The following is a 17,232-nucleotide window of genomic DNA, read 5'->3' as shown; positions in this document are numbered from 1 at the left end:
ATTTTTCAGACAAAGGAATTGGTCCTGATCCTGAAAAGGTGAAAGACATACGGAACACCCCTGCTCCCTATTCTCTGTCCGACTTGTGCAACTTCCTCAGAATGGTGACGAATTGCGGCCACTTCATGAAAAACCTCTCAGCTGTCAGCGGTCCCCTTTGGAAGCTCACCAAGTCATTCAAGCTGATGAAGAAAAGGTGTTTCACCAGACGAAGGCTGCCCTGTCCACAGACACCACTCTTGTACACTTCAACCCACAAAGAGTCACAGTTGGCAGTGGATGCCAGCCCTACCGGTCTGGGAGAAGTGTTGGCTCAAAAACAGGAGTGGGCCCCAGTCGCGTATGCCAGCCGTACACCTACACCAACAGAACAGCGCTACTCCCAAATTGAGAGCAAAGCCATTGTCCTCCTATGGGGTTGCAGGCACTTTCACATTTACGTGTATGGACACTCGTTCTGAGTCATCACGGACCAAATGAACTCTGGTCCCCTTATTCCAAGGTTCCCTATCACGCCCTCCTCCCAGGATCGAGAAGTAGATCCTACAACTACAGGAGTTTCAGTTCACCGTGAGTTACCAACCAGGCCCCCAGAACCCAGCGGACTGCTTATCCAGACACATTCGGCCAGCCAACCTGCCTGAGACAGCCAAAACCAAAGAAACCGAAGAATATGTCAGGTTCGTTGTGGACCAATCCAGACCCCTGAAGACAACTAATCTTAATGAGGAGCCTCTACGGGGGATAACAAGCTGGTGGTAGACATAGGTCACCATTGGGAGCTACCCGTTTGCTTCCAGGTCTCACAATGAGGTGCAGGAAGTCCAGAACCCGGCGTGGGCGGCTGTTCATGGAAACAACTGCAGGCGTGCCGGGCAAATTAAGGAAGGTGCCGCAGGCGGGGAGCTCTGCGTCGCCACCCGCTTGTGAAGACTCAGACACAATTGTCCATATTGGGTGCTTATTTCTTCTTTGGAAACGCAATCACCATGCTCTGCGGGGCATGTACGCTGATACACCAGGAAGGAACTCTATTGCAGCTACACATTCGGCTCACGGTCAAGCCGCATTTGTCCTTATACAACATACAGCCATAAATATAGCAATAAACAGTGTCCCCTTATTGTGGGTGCTATTTGAGACCATCCATTTTTAAACTTGAATGATGCCTGCCTATAAAATGTACTGTGGGAATTTTCGAAACATTGCACTCTTGAGGCCCATGTGTTACCTATTTTGTGAGTGAGGGAAGCTTTCTGTAATGCTGCCATGAAAAACATGTATTTTGTGTATGTTAGAACTGGGGGTCTCTAGTTGGCAGAGGTAGGTACCTTAGACCAAATAGGGACCCTTGCTTCTAGTCAGGGTAAGGGACTAAACTTCTAAAATAACCCCTGCTCACCACCTAGGTAGCTTGGCACGAGCAGACAGGCTTATCACAGAGGCAGTGTGTAAAGCATTTGTGAACACATACAGTTATACAGTGACAACACTACAAATGGACACCACACCAGTTTAGAAAAATAAGTAATATTTACTAGACTTAACACAAGACCAAACAACAAAAATCCACAATAACGTAATCAAAAATGGACTTTAAAATGGTAGAAAATAGCTTAGTTCAATGTAGATGGTAAATGCAACATTTTACTCTCAAAGTACCTTAGATGCGTCACGCAAAACAAACAAAAGTTTTTTAGGGAAGTTGATGCGCCGTTCCTTACACTCGGAGTGGATGCGTTTGGCTCCTTACTGCTGTGCAGGGGAGTTGAGGCTCACTTCCTTACTGTGTGGGGAGTTGATGCGCCGTTTCTTACTGCGGCCTGGTGACAATGCGACAAGATGGAGCCTTAATGAGATGTGAGGATCTGGTCAGATGCGACAAAATGGCGTCTTGATGCGATGCGACAACGTTGGATGCGATGCATGCATTCCCAACAGCCGTGCGGCGAACTCGGTAAGTTCTGAGTCGCGACAGGCCCTGCGACACACTTCTCCAGTGATGCGACGGCGACCTCTGAGGCGGCGACACGCTTCTCCAGGGATGTGACACACTTTCGTTGATGATGCGATGACAAACAGCGGCGGCGGCACGCTTCTTCGGCGATGTGACGGCAACTGCTGCGGCGGTGGTGACATGCTTCTCCTAGTTGCGTTGCGCTTCCGGCGACACGCAGTCTTCTCAGAGGGCCCAAACAACAGTAGGCACCTATCCGCAGGCAGAATTCCCAGCAAGGGAATTCAGGGGATGTGGTGGTGAAGTCTTGTATTCCAGAGACTTCAGACAGGAGGTAAGCACAATGCAAGCCCTTGGAGATTCTTCTTCAAGATTGCAAAAGTACACACAAAATTCCCTTTCTCATTTCCTTGGCAATAAAGTAACCACTGCAGGCCAACCCCAATAGCACAGCACAGGGGCAGTCTCCTCCTTCAGCTTCCTTGGCTCTTCTTCTTGGCAAAGGGTCGTCTTGATTCCCAGAAGTGATCTAAAGTTCTGAGGTCTGGGTCCCCCTTTTTATACACACAAATCCGTTGTCTTTGAAGGCTGAGAGTATCTGTACCTAGTCCAAACTAGTTGTGTGTGCATTCTGCCAGTGCACAACATCTTCCTTTGTCAGTGTGGGCCAGGGTCATCAGACGCACCACAGGAGGTGGAGCCAGCATTGTGGAAGGCAGGCACAGCCCTGTTCCGGTCCAGGTGCTACTCCTCCCACCACTCCCAATGCAGATAGGTCTCTTCAGCCTAGTGCTGACTCGCCCTGCCTCCGGGAGCCACCTTAACCAATTACAAACCAGACATGCAATACACAACCAAGCAGAGGCATGCTGGATGGTTAGGCAAGAAAATACCTATTTTCTAAAAGTGGTATTTTCAAACACAGAATGTTAAAACCAACTTCACTAAAAGAGGTTTTTATCGTTCTAAGTTCAGGCATACTAAACTCAAATTTTGACCTAGTTCCCTGAGTCAGTTAGGATTACAAAATGTTATAATCAAACTGCCCATTCTGGCCTATGGGAACAGGTAGCCTTGCAATAGTGAAAAACGAAATTGGCGGTAATTCACTATCAGGAAATGCGACACACATCAGGGCACGTCCTACCTTTTACATACAATGCACCTGCCCATGGGGGTACCTTGGGCCTACCTTAGGGGTGACTAATATGTGGAACAGGGAAGGTGTAGGGACTGGAAAGTGGGTGCACTTGCCAAGTCGACATGGCAGCCCCAGGCTGCACACAGGCTCTGCAATGGCAGGACTGAGTCACATTTTACAAGCTGCTTCTGTGAGTGGCACAACCAGTGCTGCAAGCCCACCAGCAGCATTTGATGTACAGGCCCTGGGCACACATGGTGCACTGTACTAGGGTCTGACAAGTAAATCAAATAAGCCAATCATGGCGTCACTAATCCAATACAACACTTTACAATAGGGAGCACTTGCACTTTGGCACTGAATAGCAGTGGCAAAGTGCCCAAAGCATCTAGACCAGCAAAAACAGCAAAAATACAGGAGGCAACAGCCCAAAAAAATGGAAGAGAGACCCACGTCAATGGTGCCAGTTCTAACAGTGTATAACAGAAACGTGCACTGCCGATGTACAATACGTTTTGTCTGCGGTGGTTCTGCTCCACCACTGCAGTCTCTGGTTGACTTGTGCATGCAAGATAGGCTGTTGCTGCTGTGCTGCACCCGACCTGTGTGAAAGAGGCATGCATAGTTACTGCCAGAGCTGTACCAGTTTTGTGTGCATGAAGAAACCTGTGTTGCACATCTTTATTTATGCCATTGGAAACGTGTGCTTAGGCTTGTGCACGTTTCTTGTCTGTTACAGGAATTGTGTAGGACTGTTTCTTGCAGTGTACCTGGTTGCGTGGGTGTAAAGAAGCCTTTGTACTCGCTCTACATAAGACAGATTTGACTCGCCAGTGCCCCTGTTCCTCTGTGTTAAACCTGATAAACCTATTTATAGCTCAAAACCAAAGCTATTGCTTCGGGCAATGCTTCTTTGCATTTGTCTCGATACACCGTTCATAAACTACAAGAAACATTCCTAGATTCAAATTTTAATACAGATATTTTCTAGCAACTTACTATGCAATTTCCTTTAAGTCTAATATACATGTTTCTGGTTACACATTAGTTGGTCCACTTTACCCATGACATCACCATTAAAGAAACCATCTCCTGTTGCCTTGTTTTTTATTTTTCTGGAATTCTACATGTATTGAGGGAAGCTGTCCTATTGTTCCTCGAGTACGTAGAGATACATACCCTGCTGGTTTAAATTCCATATCTATACAACGTTCTAGACGGCTTGGAATTTTTTTAGGCAAATATTATTTCTGAAATTTATTATGGTGTTCAGACCTATTTTACCAGGAGCGGTTGTGTGGTTGAGACAGTAAGTGTATTATCTCATCCCCGTTTGTATTTGTAATATTCTGTACCTTTCCTTACTGCTGGTCTAATCCACGTTCTCCTCATCCTTCACAGATATGGAAAACTTCCAAATTAGTTGTCCTTTGTATTTATGATTTTTGTGGCAGAGAAAATGATGCTGCTTTAGAAACAAATACAGCTTCCGAAAGGCAAAAATCCCAAAACTATCGTCAACAAGTATTTGTTGCACATTATGCAGATATTGTATTTGTGCTGTCCGCGGTCTTCAATTTGCAAAATGTATGTTTTCAGCAACAGCCGGTCATTTGTAGACTGCACCTAATGTTCATCCACATAACAGACTTCTATACCCGGTATTCCATTCTCTTATTTTTGGGAACATCACTTCAATTTTCTTCAGCTTAAGCTGTCTTTTGCTCATTACTTCATGCTGTATGCCAGTCTACGTATGTAATCTAAATATCTCTACAGTGGACTGTTCATCAGATGGAAAGAATCTTTGTATGTGACCAGGAATCACTTCCCATCGAATTCCAACATTTCCTAAGGAATAATAAACAAGACATGTTATAATGTTTCAAATTGTTCAAAACAATATTTAATTTGTAGACTCAGGAGCTCTCTAGCCTGAATTAAATGTTACCATTGTGCATGACTGGAGATCATTTAAATAAACATAGACATTCCAATTATTGTTCATCAGCCTGCCTAAAATACAACTTTACATGAGCCTTGTTCCAGTGCAGACGTGAGCTGTCAGTAATATCAGATGTGCAGTACGTTTCTGGACTGGCTAGGTCACACTCAAGTAACTGCAAGCAGAGGTAAATAAAGTGCGATGTTGAGACCAGATCATTAGAACTCAAAATGAAAAAACAAGTTTCTAGTAAATTGGATAGAGCCACCTCTTTACCATAAGTGAATGCAAAAATAAATAATTGCAACTACCTGACTAGTAGGAATATATCGACAGGATGAGCAGACAGGGAAGCTCTGTCCTCCTCCTTCCCAGATATAAACAAGCATTTGCAATGCAATAGGTCTCACATTCACACGAGTTTGAGCTATTGGTATTGTAAATGGCAATGCCTTTTAGTTACGTGTTGATTTTTAAAACATAAAAGGTATTGGTATTTACAATGCTAATAGGTGAACCCCCCCCCCGTAATTATTTGCCCCTTCATCACACCTGGTGAGATTGGGTACATGCGCATAGGCCGTAGGCATGCTGCGCCTAGTACATGCTTATAAATATTGTACAGCGCTCCGAGCCCCTGGGGGGGCAGGCTGCCCTCTGTAAAATCCCATGAATAAATGAACAGTTTGAAAGGACGTGCAGGCTGCAGCACGGCCCGCCCCGCTTACCTAGTGCTGCACCTCCTGTGATGGCACTAGAAAATTCAAACATTCTAAGACACCTTGGAAAAAGCTGTGCCCCGGCACACATACGGAGTGCTGCACACCCACACGCAGCTATGGTGCACAAAACACATCCGTGGCACACATTGATGGCAGCCACAAACATGACGCACATTGAGGTTCAGCCACGGTGCACACAGACACAAAATGATAACCTACACAAACAAGTAATATTACTACACAGCTACACGCGGAGGTGATGCACACCGCAGTCATCGGTGGCTAACAAAGCCACACAGTGGTCGCACACACACCACACCACACATCTCACACTTTAACAATGCTGTATGTACACAGTCACTCAGAAATGCTGTGCATTCGCGCACAGTGGTGACGCGCTCAAGAAACACCAATCGCTACCAATGGAACACTGCTGTCACACACACACACACACAGACAGCTCACAAACAGCGGTGGCTGCCAATGGCACACCTTGCTGTCTCACAGACACACACCTCACATTCACACTTTAACAATGCTGTACAAAGTCACACACAAATGCTGCATATTCGCAAACAGCGGTGACGCACTCAACAAACAGTAGTGGCTACCAATGGCACACAATGTTGTCACATAGCAACACTGCACACACACAGTTCGCAAACAGCGGTGACGCACTCAACAAACAAGTGGCTAACAATGGCACACAGTGCTGTCACTCACACACAGCGATACAAAAGGGGATGATGGACGGAGCGTTTGAGCAAATCAAACACTCACCCCCAGTCAACTGATCTGGGTTTAATCCATCACCATTCTTTAGCCCACTCAGCCACCCCAGTTCAGACATGGCCATATGCAAATCAGTCTGACCCTGTGCCTCATGGGAACAGTCCCGCCCGAACTGCCAAGCCATGTCTTCCCTGGACCGGAAACAAGCATCCTGGGACCGATTTCGGATTCATAATCCTCATCAGCCAGGCTATCTTGAATCCAGTGGCCAAGTGAGCAAGGGACTCACGTCTGAGCATATCCTGCCAACTTAGGGCGAACAAAGCGATGACTGGGGGTGAATGTTTTGCCATTGTGCAACATTCCGTCCATCATCTTGTTTGTTTTGCTGTTCACCCTATGTGGGAAGGGTATGCCCAGACGTGGGTCCCTTGCTCACTACGCCACTGGAGTCAAGCTATCCTGGCTGATGACGGCTGATAGCCAGAAACCGGTCCTAGGATGCTTGATTCCGGTCCAGGAAAGACATGGCTTGGCAGTTCGGGCTGGACTGTTCCCATGAGGCACAGGGCCAAGACTGATTTGCATATGGCCATGTCTGAACTGGGGTGGCTTGGTGAGCAAAATAACAATGGATTAAACCCAGATTTGTGACTGGGGGAGAATGTTTTGCCATTGTGCAACATTCCGTCCATCATCTTGTTTGTTTTGCTGTGCACCCTATGTGGGAAGGGTATGCCCAGACGTGGGTCCCTTGCTCACTATGCCACTGGAGTCAAGCTATCCTGGCTGATGACGGCTGATAGCCAGAAACCGGTCCTAGGATGCTTGATTCCGGTCCAGGAAAGACATGGCTTGGCAGTTCGGGCGGGACTGTTCCCATGAGGCACAGGGCCAAGACTGATTTGCATATGGCCATGTCTGAACTGGGGTGGCTTGGTGAGCAAAATAACAATGGATTAAACCCAGATCTGTGACTGGGGGTGAATGTTTTGCCATTGTGCAACATTCCGTCCATCATCTTGTTTGGTTTGCTGTTCACCCTATGTGGGAAGGGTATGCCCAGACGTGGGTCCCTTGCTCACTACGCCACTGGAGTCAAGCTATCCTGGCTGATGACGGCTGACAGCCAGAAACCGGTCCTAGGATGCTTGATTCCGGTCCAGGAAAGACATGGCTTGGCAGTTCGGGCTGGACTGTTCCCATGAGGCACAGGGCCAAGACTGATTTGCATATGGCCATGTCTGAACTGGGTGGCTTGGTGGGCAAAATAACAATGGATTAAACCCAGATCTGTGACTGGGGGTGAATGTTTCGCCATTGTCCAACATTCCGTCCATCAGCTTGTTTGTTTTGCTGTTCACCCTATGTGGGAAGGGTATGCCCAGACGTGGGTCCCTTGCTCACTACGCCACTGGAGTCAAGCTATCCTGGCTGATGACGGCTGATAGCCAGAAACCGGTCCTAGGATGCTTGATTCCGGTCCAGGAAAGACATGGCTTGGTAGTTCGGGCTGGACTGTTCCCATGAGGCACAGGGCCAAGACTGATTTGCATATGGCCATGTCTGAACTGGGGTGGCTTGGTGAGCATAATAACAATGGATTAAACCCAGATCTGTGACTGGGGGTGAGTGTTTTGCCATTGTGCAACATTCCGTCCATCATCTTGTTTGTTTTACTCTCACACACAGCGAAGATGAAGCCAAGAAACATCAACGGCTACAACTGGCACACTCTCTCACACACAGTGTGATGCACGAAACACATCAATGACTACAATGGCATGCAATGATGTCTCGCACACGCACAGATCGACGATACACTCAACAAACATAAGTGACTACAAATGGCACACAGACACACGCAGCGGTGATGCACTCAACAAACAGCAGTGGCTATCAAAGGCACACGGTGCTGTCGCTCTCTCCCTCGCTTTCTCTAAAAAACACACACACACAAAAATCATCCATCTGTTGTGTCTACTCAAATAAATCCAATCACTTACTAAGTTTAGTCTGAAATAAAGTGTAGGTTTCTGGATTTCGGATTGTGGAAGCCACATACACATCCGGGGCTTTCTCGTTTGTTCTGCAGTCTAAAAGTTTCCTCAGTACATGGATAAGTGAAACAATTATCTCAGGATCATACACCACATCTGCAATAAAAATGAATAATTGTATGCACTCAAACTGAATCCATTCACTATTAAATGTTTTGTTGGATTGAAAATCTGCTGAAAAAAAATATACTTACATTTTTTTAAAGCTCACATTACACCCACCATAGCCAGCATAAAGAAATAGGAACACTGTAAAATAAGATCTAGTGTTTCTTGCTGCCATATGTTGGCAAAAAGGACTATGCTATAAAATGTGCATATTTATTTCAGAACCAATAGTCAAACTTCAGAGAAAAGGATAAATTACTTACCTGTAATCCTAGTTCTCTTCCAGGGGTATCCTCATCAAAGTCATAAGCACTGAATATTCCCGCCCACGTGCGGGGACCCCGGAAACAATATAAAAATATATATGTAAATCACATATAATATCTCCACATATGTGTACGCACATGTATCATTTTTTCTCACACCAATGGAGCCCCAAAATTGAGGCTAAACAATGTAATCACTCATACATGCACTGAAATTAGCAAGGAAATAAAAAACACATTAGGTCAAATAGCCCTTGAACTTTGTGTTTTAATGAGCAAAAACACTAATGAATCCTGAAAACTGCTAATAAATAGACATTGTTAGCCACAGGCTGCATTGAAAAGCACTAGCATAGAAAATGAAAGCATTTTCAACAAAAACTGGCACCGTGCCTTTAAGGAAGCCATGACCCCTGGCTTCCCATCATGCCTCAGGGGTGACAGTTAGGTCAGTTGTTCTTTGCATAACCCTGAAGTCAGGGCTCAACCATAACCCAGAAACACACCAATCTCATTCACCTGGGGAGGCGGGTGGGTTGCTTATGACTTTGATGAGGATACCCCTGGAAGAGAACTAGCATTACAGGTAAGTAACTTATCCTTCTCTTCCAGGGGATCCTCATCAATAGTCATAAGCACTGAATAGAATAGCAAGCCCATCAACCACCTGCAGGTAAATGAGACGTACATGACCCAACCATAAGAATTGTAACAGCCGAGAACTCAGCCGTTAAACAGATTCCGCAAGGAGGCCTGGCCTACCTGGGTATCTGCTCTAGTGTCAGAATCAAGACAGTAATGTCTGGTAAATGTATAGACGGACCTCCAGGTCGCCACCATACAGATCTCAGACATGGGCACATTATGGAGAAACGCTGTAGTAGCAGCTCTACCCCTGGTAGAATGTGCCTTGGGAGAAAACCCTAGAGTCTTCTGCGCCAATTGGTAGGCAAGGTTGATACACGAAACTATCCACCTTTATATAGAACGTTTCAAGGCTGCATGACCTGATCTGATCGATCCATAGTTGACAAATAGTTGATCAGACTTACCTACAGACTTGGACCTATCCAGATAATTTTAAAACTCTTTTCAGGTCCAAAGAATGCAAAGCCCTCTCAGCTGGAGTAGAGGGATTGGGAAAAAAGGCGGGCAGAGAAATGGTCGATTTACATGGAAATCTGACACCAACTTAGGAAGAAAAGAAGGATGTGCCCTCAGTACCACTCTATTCAAATGAAACACAGTATAGGGTTCTTTGGAACAGAGAGCTTGAATCTTGCTCACCCTACGAGCTGACGTGATTGCTACCAAAAAAGCTGCTTTCCAGGAAATATGCTGCAAAGTAGCTTTATGAATGGGCTCAAATGGAGGACCCATTAATTTTGATTTCACCAGGTTCAGCTCCCAGGGAGGAGACGGAGGGCGCACTTGAGAGGGTACACTTTTTCCAACCCTTGCAGGAAGTCCTTTACAGCTGGCAACTGGAAAAAAGAAGGTTGTGAAGGTGATCGCCTATAAGCTGTTATAGCAGCTAAATGCACCTTAATAGAATTAAACTTTAAACCTGCTTCAGCCAGATATAATAAATAAGGAAGAACGACTTCTTCCTGACCCTTAATAGGATGATGACCATTCTGCATACACCACATATAGAAGCGCTTCCATTTACATGCATAAGAATTTCTTGTGGAAGGACGTCTCGCTTCTTTCAGGATGGACATGCAGTCCTGCGGCAGTCCTGGATGGCCGTATTGTATGACCTCAGGAGCCATGCTGCCAAGCTCAGTGACGGAAAGTTGGGATGATGAATCCTCCCGTTCATTTTGGATAACAGGTTCAGTCTGCATGGCAGCCTCTTGTGAGGAGTCACTGACAGGTGAAGCTGGTCTGTGTACCACCATTGCTTGGCCAGTCTGGGGCAATGAGGATCATCGTCGTGCAAGAGTGTGTCAGCTTGCTCACCACCTTCAGGATCAGCGGAAGAGCTGGAAAGGCGTACACAAATTCCCCTGACCAGTCTATCAAAAGGGCATTCCCTTTTGATCCTGGCCGGTAAAATCTTGAGGCGAAGTCTCGGCATTTGGTGTTTTCGCCGTCCGCGAACAGATCTATGGTGGAACGACCCCAAGACTGGAAGATGTCTTCGACTACCTCGTCGTTGAGAACCCAGTCTTCTCAGTCTTCGAAATGCCGACTTAGCGAGTCCGCCCTCACATTCTGTTATCCTGGGAGGTGGACTGCTGTGACTGACAACTTGCGAGCTAGAACCCAATGCCAGATGTGCTGGGCTTCCAATGAAAGAGTCCGTGAGCGTGTTCCTCCCTGATTGTTCAAGTAGTACATTGTGGTGGTGTTGTCCGTTTGTACTAATAATGAAGCTTCTTGAATCGAGGGCAGGAACGCTTTGAGGGCTAGGTGGACTGCCCTCAACTCCAATATGTTGATGTGGTAAGTACGTTCTTTGAAAGACCACAGACCCTGCACTTGGAGATGACCCATGTGTGCTCCCCAGCCTTGCAGAGAGGCATCTGTGATCAACGTCTGTGCAGGAGGAGGTTGATGGAACAGAACTCCCACCTGCATATTCTGCTGTTTTGTCCACCACTAAATGGAGGCTCTGGCTGTTTCTGACAGAGTAATCTGGTCATCCCAGCGAGCTGACTGTTGGTCCCACTTGACCTCCAGATCCTGCTGAAGAGGGCGCATCCGAAGCCTGGCATTCGGGACCAGGAAAATGCATGACACCATCGACTCTAGCAGGGAGGCAATTCTTCGCACTTTCTGAACCTTGTTGCGGAGTACCAGCTGACACTTCTTAGCTATAGAACACTGTCTCTCCTCTGAAGGAAACACTTTTCCTACCTCAGAGTATAGCAGAGCTCCTAGGAAGTGAATCTTCTGGGTGGGCTGAGAGACTGACTTGCTGAAGTTGACATGCAACCCCAAACGGTGACAGAGCTCGATGAAAGGTCAGGAACTGATTTCTTACACTGTCTGGGGAAGGACCTTTCAACAGCCAATCGTCCAGGTTTTGGTAGACGAAGACACCCCTGCGGCGTAGTGCGGCCGCTACCACTGCGACACACTTCGTGAACACCCGGGGCGCCGACTTCAACCCAAACGGAAGGACTTTGAACTGATAGTGAGAGGTCCCCACCCGGAACCGAAGGAATCTTCTGTGGTTGAGGTTTACCAGGACATGAAAGTAGGCATCTTGTAGGTCCAGCGAACACATACAATCTCCCCTCCTGAGATGTGGATATATTTGATGAAGCGCCAACATGCGAAACTTTTCTTTTATGATATGCAGGTTGAGTGTTCTCAAGTCCAGAATGGGTCTGTATTCTGCCTTTTGGCCCTTTTTTCTGACCAGAAAATATCGTGAGTACACTCCTTTCCCCCTTCGAGAGATTGGTACCCGCTCGATGGCTGACTTTGAGGAGTATAGCCACTTTCTTTTTCAAAAGGTTTAGCTGATGACTTGATGTTGGCATTGGAGGAGCTGGTGGAGGCAGATGTTGGAAACGAAGACAGTATCCATTCTGAAGTGTAGTCAACACCCATTGGTCTTTTGTAATGCCTTGCCACTCTTTCATATGATGCACAATGCTTCCCCCCACTGGAGTGGTTAACGGCGCTGGGGGAAGGAAGGATTCATTGTTTGGACTGGGCTTTGCTGGAATTGTTGCCCTGGTGTTGATTTCCACCTCCTCTGGAATTACGCCTGCCTCTGAACTGAGACTTCTGTTGCCACTGTTGGTCCTGACCCTTCTGCCACTGAGGGGTTTGAACCCTCTGTTTAGAAGAGCCCTTGTTGTAGGAGCGAAACCTTCTCCTAAACTCTTTCTTTTTCTCAAGCCCTACGGCTTTAAGAGTGTCCAACTCTGACTTCATTCGCTGCATTTCCTCGTCAGTACTTGCCCCAAACAACAATGTCCCTGAAAAGGGCAAGTTCAAGATCCGAGCCTGAGCCTCTGGTTTTAAGGCTGTAAGACGCAACCAGGAGGACTTCCTTGCAGATATCCCATGCGCATAGCCATGCGCTGCGAGGGTAGCTCCGTCCGCTGCGGCGCCAATGATCTGATTGGAGACCTGGCTGTCCTCCAAGAGAATCTCTTCAAAGTCTTTTCGGTCGTCTTGCGGGAGTTTCTCGACAAAATGCTGCAGAAAATCCCATAGGGACCTGTCATAACGTCCCAAAAGGGCTTCCGCGATGGACACCTTGAGAAAAGAGGCTGAGGTGTTACAGACTCTTCTGCCCCACAAATCCTGCGATTTACTTTCTTTATCCGGGGGCACTGTGGAGGAGGAAGCTACCGCACTGGATTTTCTCGACGCTACGATAATGACAGAGTCTGGTGGTGGATCGGCCCTGAGGATAAGAGGATCCCCTTCTGGCGAGCGGTACTTTTTGAGAATCCTCGCTGGGGCGGCCTTAATGGTCGCTGGCGTGAGGAACACCTTCATAACGGGTTCTATAATGCCAGGCACCAAAGGCAACAGAGGTTTGGGTGCAGACCTGTGATGTAACGTTTCGAAGATTACCGAGGTCTTGACCTGGGGAGTTGTCATGGGAACTCCCAGCTTAAGAGCTGGTCTCCCCAAAATGTCCTGAAAAGTAAAGATGTCGTCTATTGGAGAAATTCTCGATGGAGGACTGTCGGTCAAAGTCGGAGAATAATCTCTATGAGAGCGGGTTGGAGAAGAAGAAGAACTAGTTGGAGACCTGCGTTCCCGTCGCCTGCTCCTAGACCTTGACCTTCGTCTGCTGGAGCGCACCTGAAAGCATGATGATTCTCTGGATCTGGAAACCTGTCTGCCTTGATCCGCTTGCATCCTGGCCGCTGTTTCCTTGTCTGGAGCCCAGTGCTGAAGAGGTCTATACCATCTTGGAGATAATCTGATGGGAGGTGACTTCTGGGTGTGCTCCCTCGCTGGTGAACGTGCCGGAGGCGGTAAATCCGTCTGTTCATGCAGCGAACATGCAGCGAACATGCAGGAGAATGCCTTGACCTCTCACTGTCGGATGAATAGATGACCACAGCTGTAGACCTATTACAGTGAGACAAACAAGAGCCTGAAGAGGATGAAGAAAGGCTCACTGGAGGTGTGTTCTCCCTTGAAGGGTCTCTAGAGAGGGATCTTGTGTGACTCAGAGAAGCCCGATCCTCTGGAAATCTCTTCCTTTTAGCCAGATGGCTCATGCTCACTGGAGAGTGTTCTACAAATCTAGACCTTCTCCCTGAGACTGATTCTCCTTCCGCAGCTGAAGCCGATCTTGGAGACCACTGTTGCGACCGAGACTTATGACCTGGCGACGGAGTTGGCAAACTCGACGTCGTGGTTTGCTGGGTCGGCGTTGACGTGGGCAGAGCCGGCCTTGACGCTGTTGATGGAGACTGCGCCGAGGGTTGATGAACTCCTTGCGGAGATCTGTGCTCCAAAGTCGACCTCCTCTGGGATCGTGAAGGAGAGACTTGCCTCGACGTCGAAAGCCGATGTTTTGACTTCGACAACAGATGCCTCGACGTCGAACGTCGATGGCGTGACGTCGACGGAGAATGCCTCGACGCCGAACTATGGTGATGCGATGCCGATGGAGACCGTCTCTACGTCGAGCGCCTGTGACTCGACGTCGACCGAGGGTGCCTCGACGTCGAGCGCCGCTGACTGGGCGACGACGGAGGATGCCTCGACGTCGAGCGTCGATGACTAGGCGTCGACGGAGGAAGCTGTGACGTCGAAGACTGCTGATGAGGCTTCGACGACGGCTGTCTCGACATCGAGCTCCTATGCTCAAACTGAGACCTCTCTTTCGACGCTGCATGTCGCCCTGCTGACGGCAGAGGAGGTAACTTGTTTCTCGACGCTGAAATCTTCGTCGTTGAAGGAAGGTGACTCGTCTTCGCCGTCGGAATTTTCAACGCCAATCCCGACGCCGATGAAGAACAAGTCGGGACTTTTCTCGACGTCGATCGCGTCCTTAGCGTTCTCTGTCTTTTAGGAGACCTACCCCTTTCAGAGAGTCCATAAATCCTTATCCTCTCTCTATCTTTGAGGGTTCTCCTGGACAAAGTCTTGAAGTGTTCACAGGTGGCTGCAGAGTGTGTCTCAGGGAGACAGAGGATACACACAGGATGTGTATCAGTCCTGGCCTTCTTCTTCCCACAGGAAGGGCAGGTGTCAAAAAGAGAAGGCATTTTGACAAAAATGATCCTTTTTTGAGGCTCAAAAAAGGCAGCACTAACCCTCTTAGGTCAAAAACCGCCGAGTGAAAGAAATTCACCAATAATTTTTGACAAAAAGTACAAAAAGGTGGGAGCTGTTAAACCAGGGTCCTGACAGAAGGAGCCGGAAAGAACAACTGACCTAACTGTCACCCGTGAGGCATGATGGGAAGCCAGAGGTCATGGCTGCCTTAAAGGCATGGTGCCAGTTTTTGTTGAAAATGCTTTCATTTTCTATGCTACTGCTTTTCAATGCAGCCTGTGGCTAACGATGTCTATTTATTAGCAATTTTCAGGATTCATGAGTGTTTTTGCTCATTAAAACACAAAGTTATTTCCTTGCTAATTTCAGTGCATGTATGAGTGATTACATTGTTTAGCCTCAATTTTGGGGCTGCATTGGTGTGAGAAAAAATTATATATGTGCATACACATATGTGGAGCTATTTATATGTGATTTACATATATATTTTTATATTGTTTCCGGGGTCCCCGCACGTGGGCGGGAATATTCAGTGCTTATGACTATTGATGAGGATCCCCTGGAAGAGAACTGTCTGTGGGAACCAAGCCCCTGGTAGGGAGATAAAAGTATTTAGTTTTTGGGATACGCGTTAGGTGGAAACGAAGAATTTGTTCTGGTGTGTGTAACATTTGAATGCTTAACCTTTTTCCTCATATACTTTTTAACATATAAAATTGTGATTACAGATTGTGTCCAAATAACATGTAAAGATTCAGCATCTCCATGTGATACCCTTCTACTGCATATGTTTCTAGTCAAGTTCAGCAAACCTTCTGTGTGGGACTTACTGAAGGTAATAGGAGGGGTGGTAGTCCCCTAAGGACGCCCTTGGGGGCCAACTACTCATCATGTTATCTCCAATAAGACCCACACAGTTGGATTGCTGATACAACGCTCTCCAAACGTGGCTCCTGCTGCACTACTGGTTGGGGGATGAAGTCTACTTTACTCCAGAGCATGGGTACTCACAAACATTCTGTCGGGGCCAAAATCACAGTGTGGTTTGTGGCCGAGGGCCGAACCAGCAGGGGCGGGGTCAGTGGGGGCAGGGTCAGTGGGGGGCGGGGCTAGAGTAAAAAAAAAATCAAACCTGTTTCAAAACCTTAGACAATGTGACAATGCTATATTTCAAAAGCAGATGTAACTACAAAGAGCAAATTTTCACAATAAATTTGTATTAGCAGACAATGGCAATCTTAAGAGGCTTTGCATAGCTCCATACACACTTTGACCTCAATTCCATCAGTCTCTCTCTCTCTGTCAGTGTCTCTCTCTCTCAGCCAGTAAGTCTCTCCATCAGCCAGTCACTCTCTCTCAGTCAGTCTCTCTCTCTAGTCAGTCGCTCTCTCTGTCAGTCTCTCTGTCAATCAGTCGCTCTCTCTGTCAGTCAGTCTCTCTCCCTGAGCCAGTCTCTCTCTCTCTCTCTCTCAGTCGGTATCTCTCTCTCAGTCAGTCTCTCTCATAGTCAGTCAGTCAGTCTCTCTCTCTTTAAATAGCAGTATTTCTCTACTATTAACAGACACGCAACAGAACCTAAAAATAGATTTTTAGATCAAACTACGGTGATATATACACATAACTGACATGGATTGCCTGGTTACAGGGCTTTTAGTGGGATGAAAAACCTGGGGGTTCCCTCAAAGGGCCATGACTGATAAAATTAAGGGGTTGGCTTAAAAACATGTAAACAAAAATCTTTGTTTAGCATAGTGTGCCACCCTACTGGTATGTTGCTGTTTGTCATTGGATCCAGATAAATCAGATACAACCAGTAACATTATACCTGCAACAAATCAGGACTATTGGCTTTGCCAATAGTTGTTAGTTGCATGAGATAAATAAGCAACAACTATGGCTTTGTTGTATATAAATTATAATATTGAAAATGCGTCAGTTCTGAAACGATGAGACTGTGAGAGAAGTAAAACCAGTCTATTTGAAATTACTTCAAAATCTTTGTGCAATGATGCCACTGAGATGAGATTTTTTTTGTTTACCCGGAGGGCGAAAATGGAGACCCCGATAGTTAGTTGCATAAGATAAATA

General features: G+C 46.9%; 1 protein-coding gene across 1 annotated transcript in view; it reads right to left on the bottom strand.

Moving 5' to 3' along the window:
- Positions 1 to 1,514: 1,514 nt before the first annotated feature.
- The window catches only part of EEF2KMT (eukaryotic elongation factor 2 lysine methyltransferase), a 197,544-nt gene continuing 181,826 nt past the window's right edge, over positions 1,515 to 17,232 (bottom strand). Inside the window, exons 7-8 of the mRNA XM_078662965.1 lie at positions 8,504 to 8,653; positions 1,515 to 4,949 (exon numbers count right to left, since the gene is read on the bottom strand). Of these exons, the coding sequence (XP_078519091.1) occupies positions 4,849 to 4,949; positions 8,504 to 8,653 (251 nt within the window). The 3' untranslated portion in view covers positions 1,515 to 4,848. The remainder of the gene's footprint in view (positions 4,950 to 8,503; positions 8,654 to 17,232) is intronic.

The sequence above is a fragment of the Lissotriton helveticus genome, chromosome 10 (assembly GCF_964261635.1).
Source record: "Lissotriton helveticus chromosome 10, aLisHel1.1, whole genome shotgun sequence".
In the NCBI taxonomy this organism is placed as follows: Eukaryota; Metazoa; Chordata; class Amphibia; order Caudata; family Salamandridae; genus Lissotriton; species Lissotriton helveticus.
The sequence above is the reverse complement of the archived record's forward strand: the minus strand, read 5'-3'. Positions and strand labels throughout refer to the sequence as shown.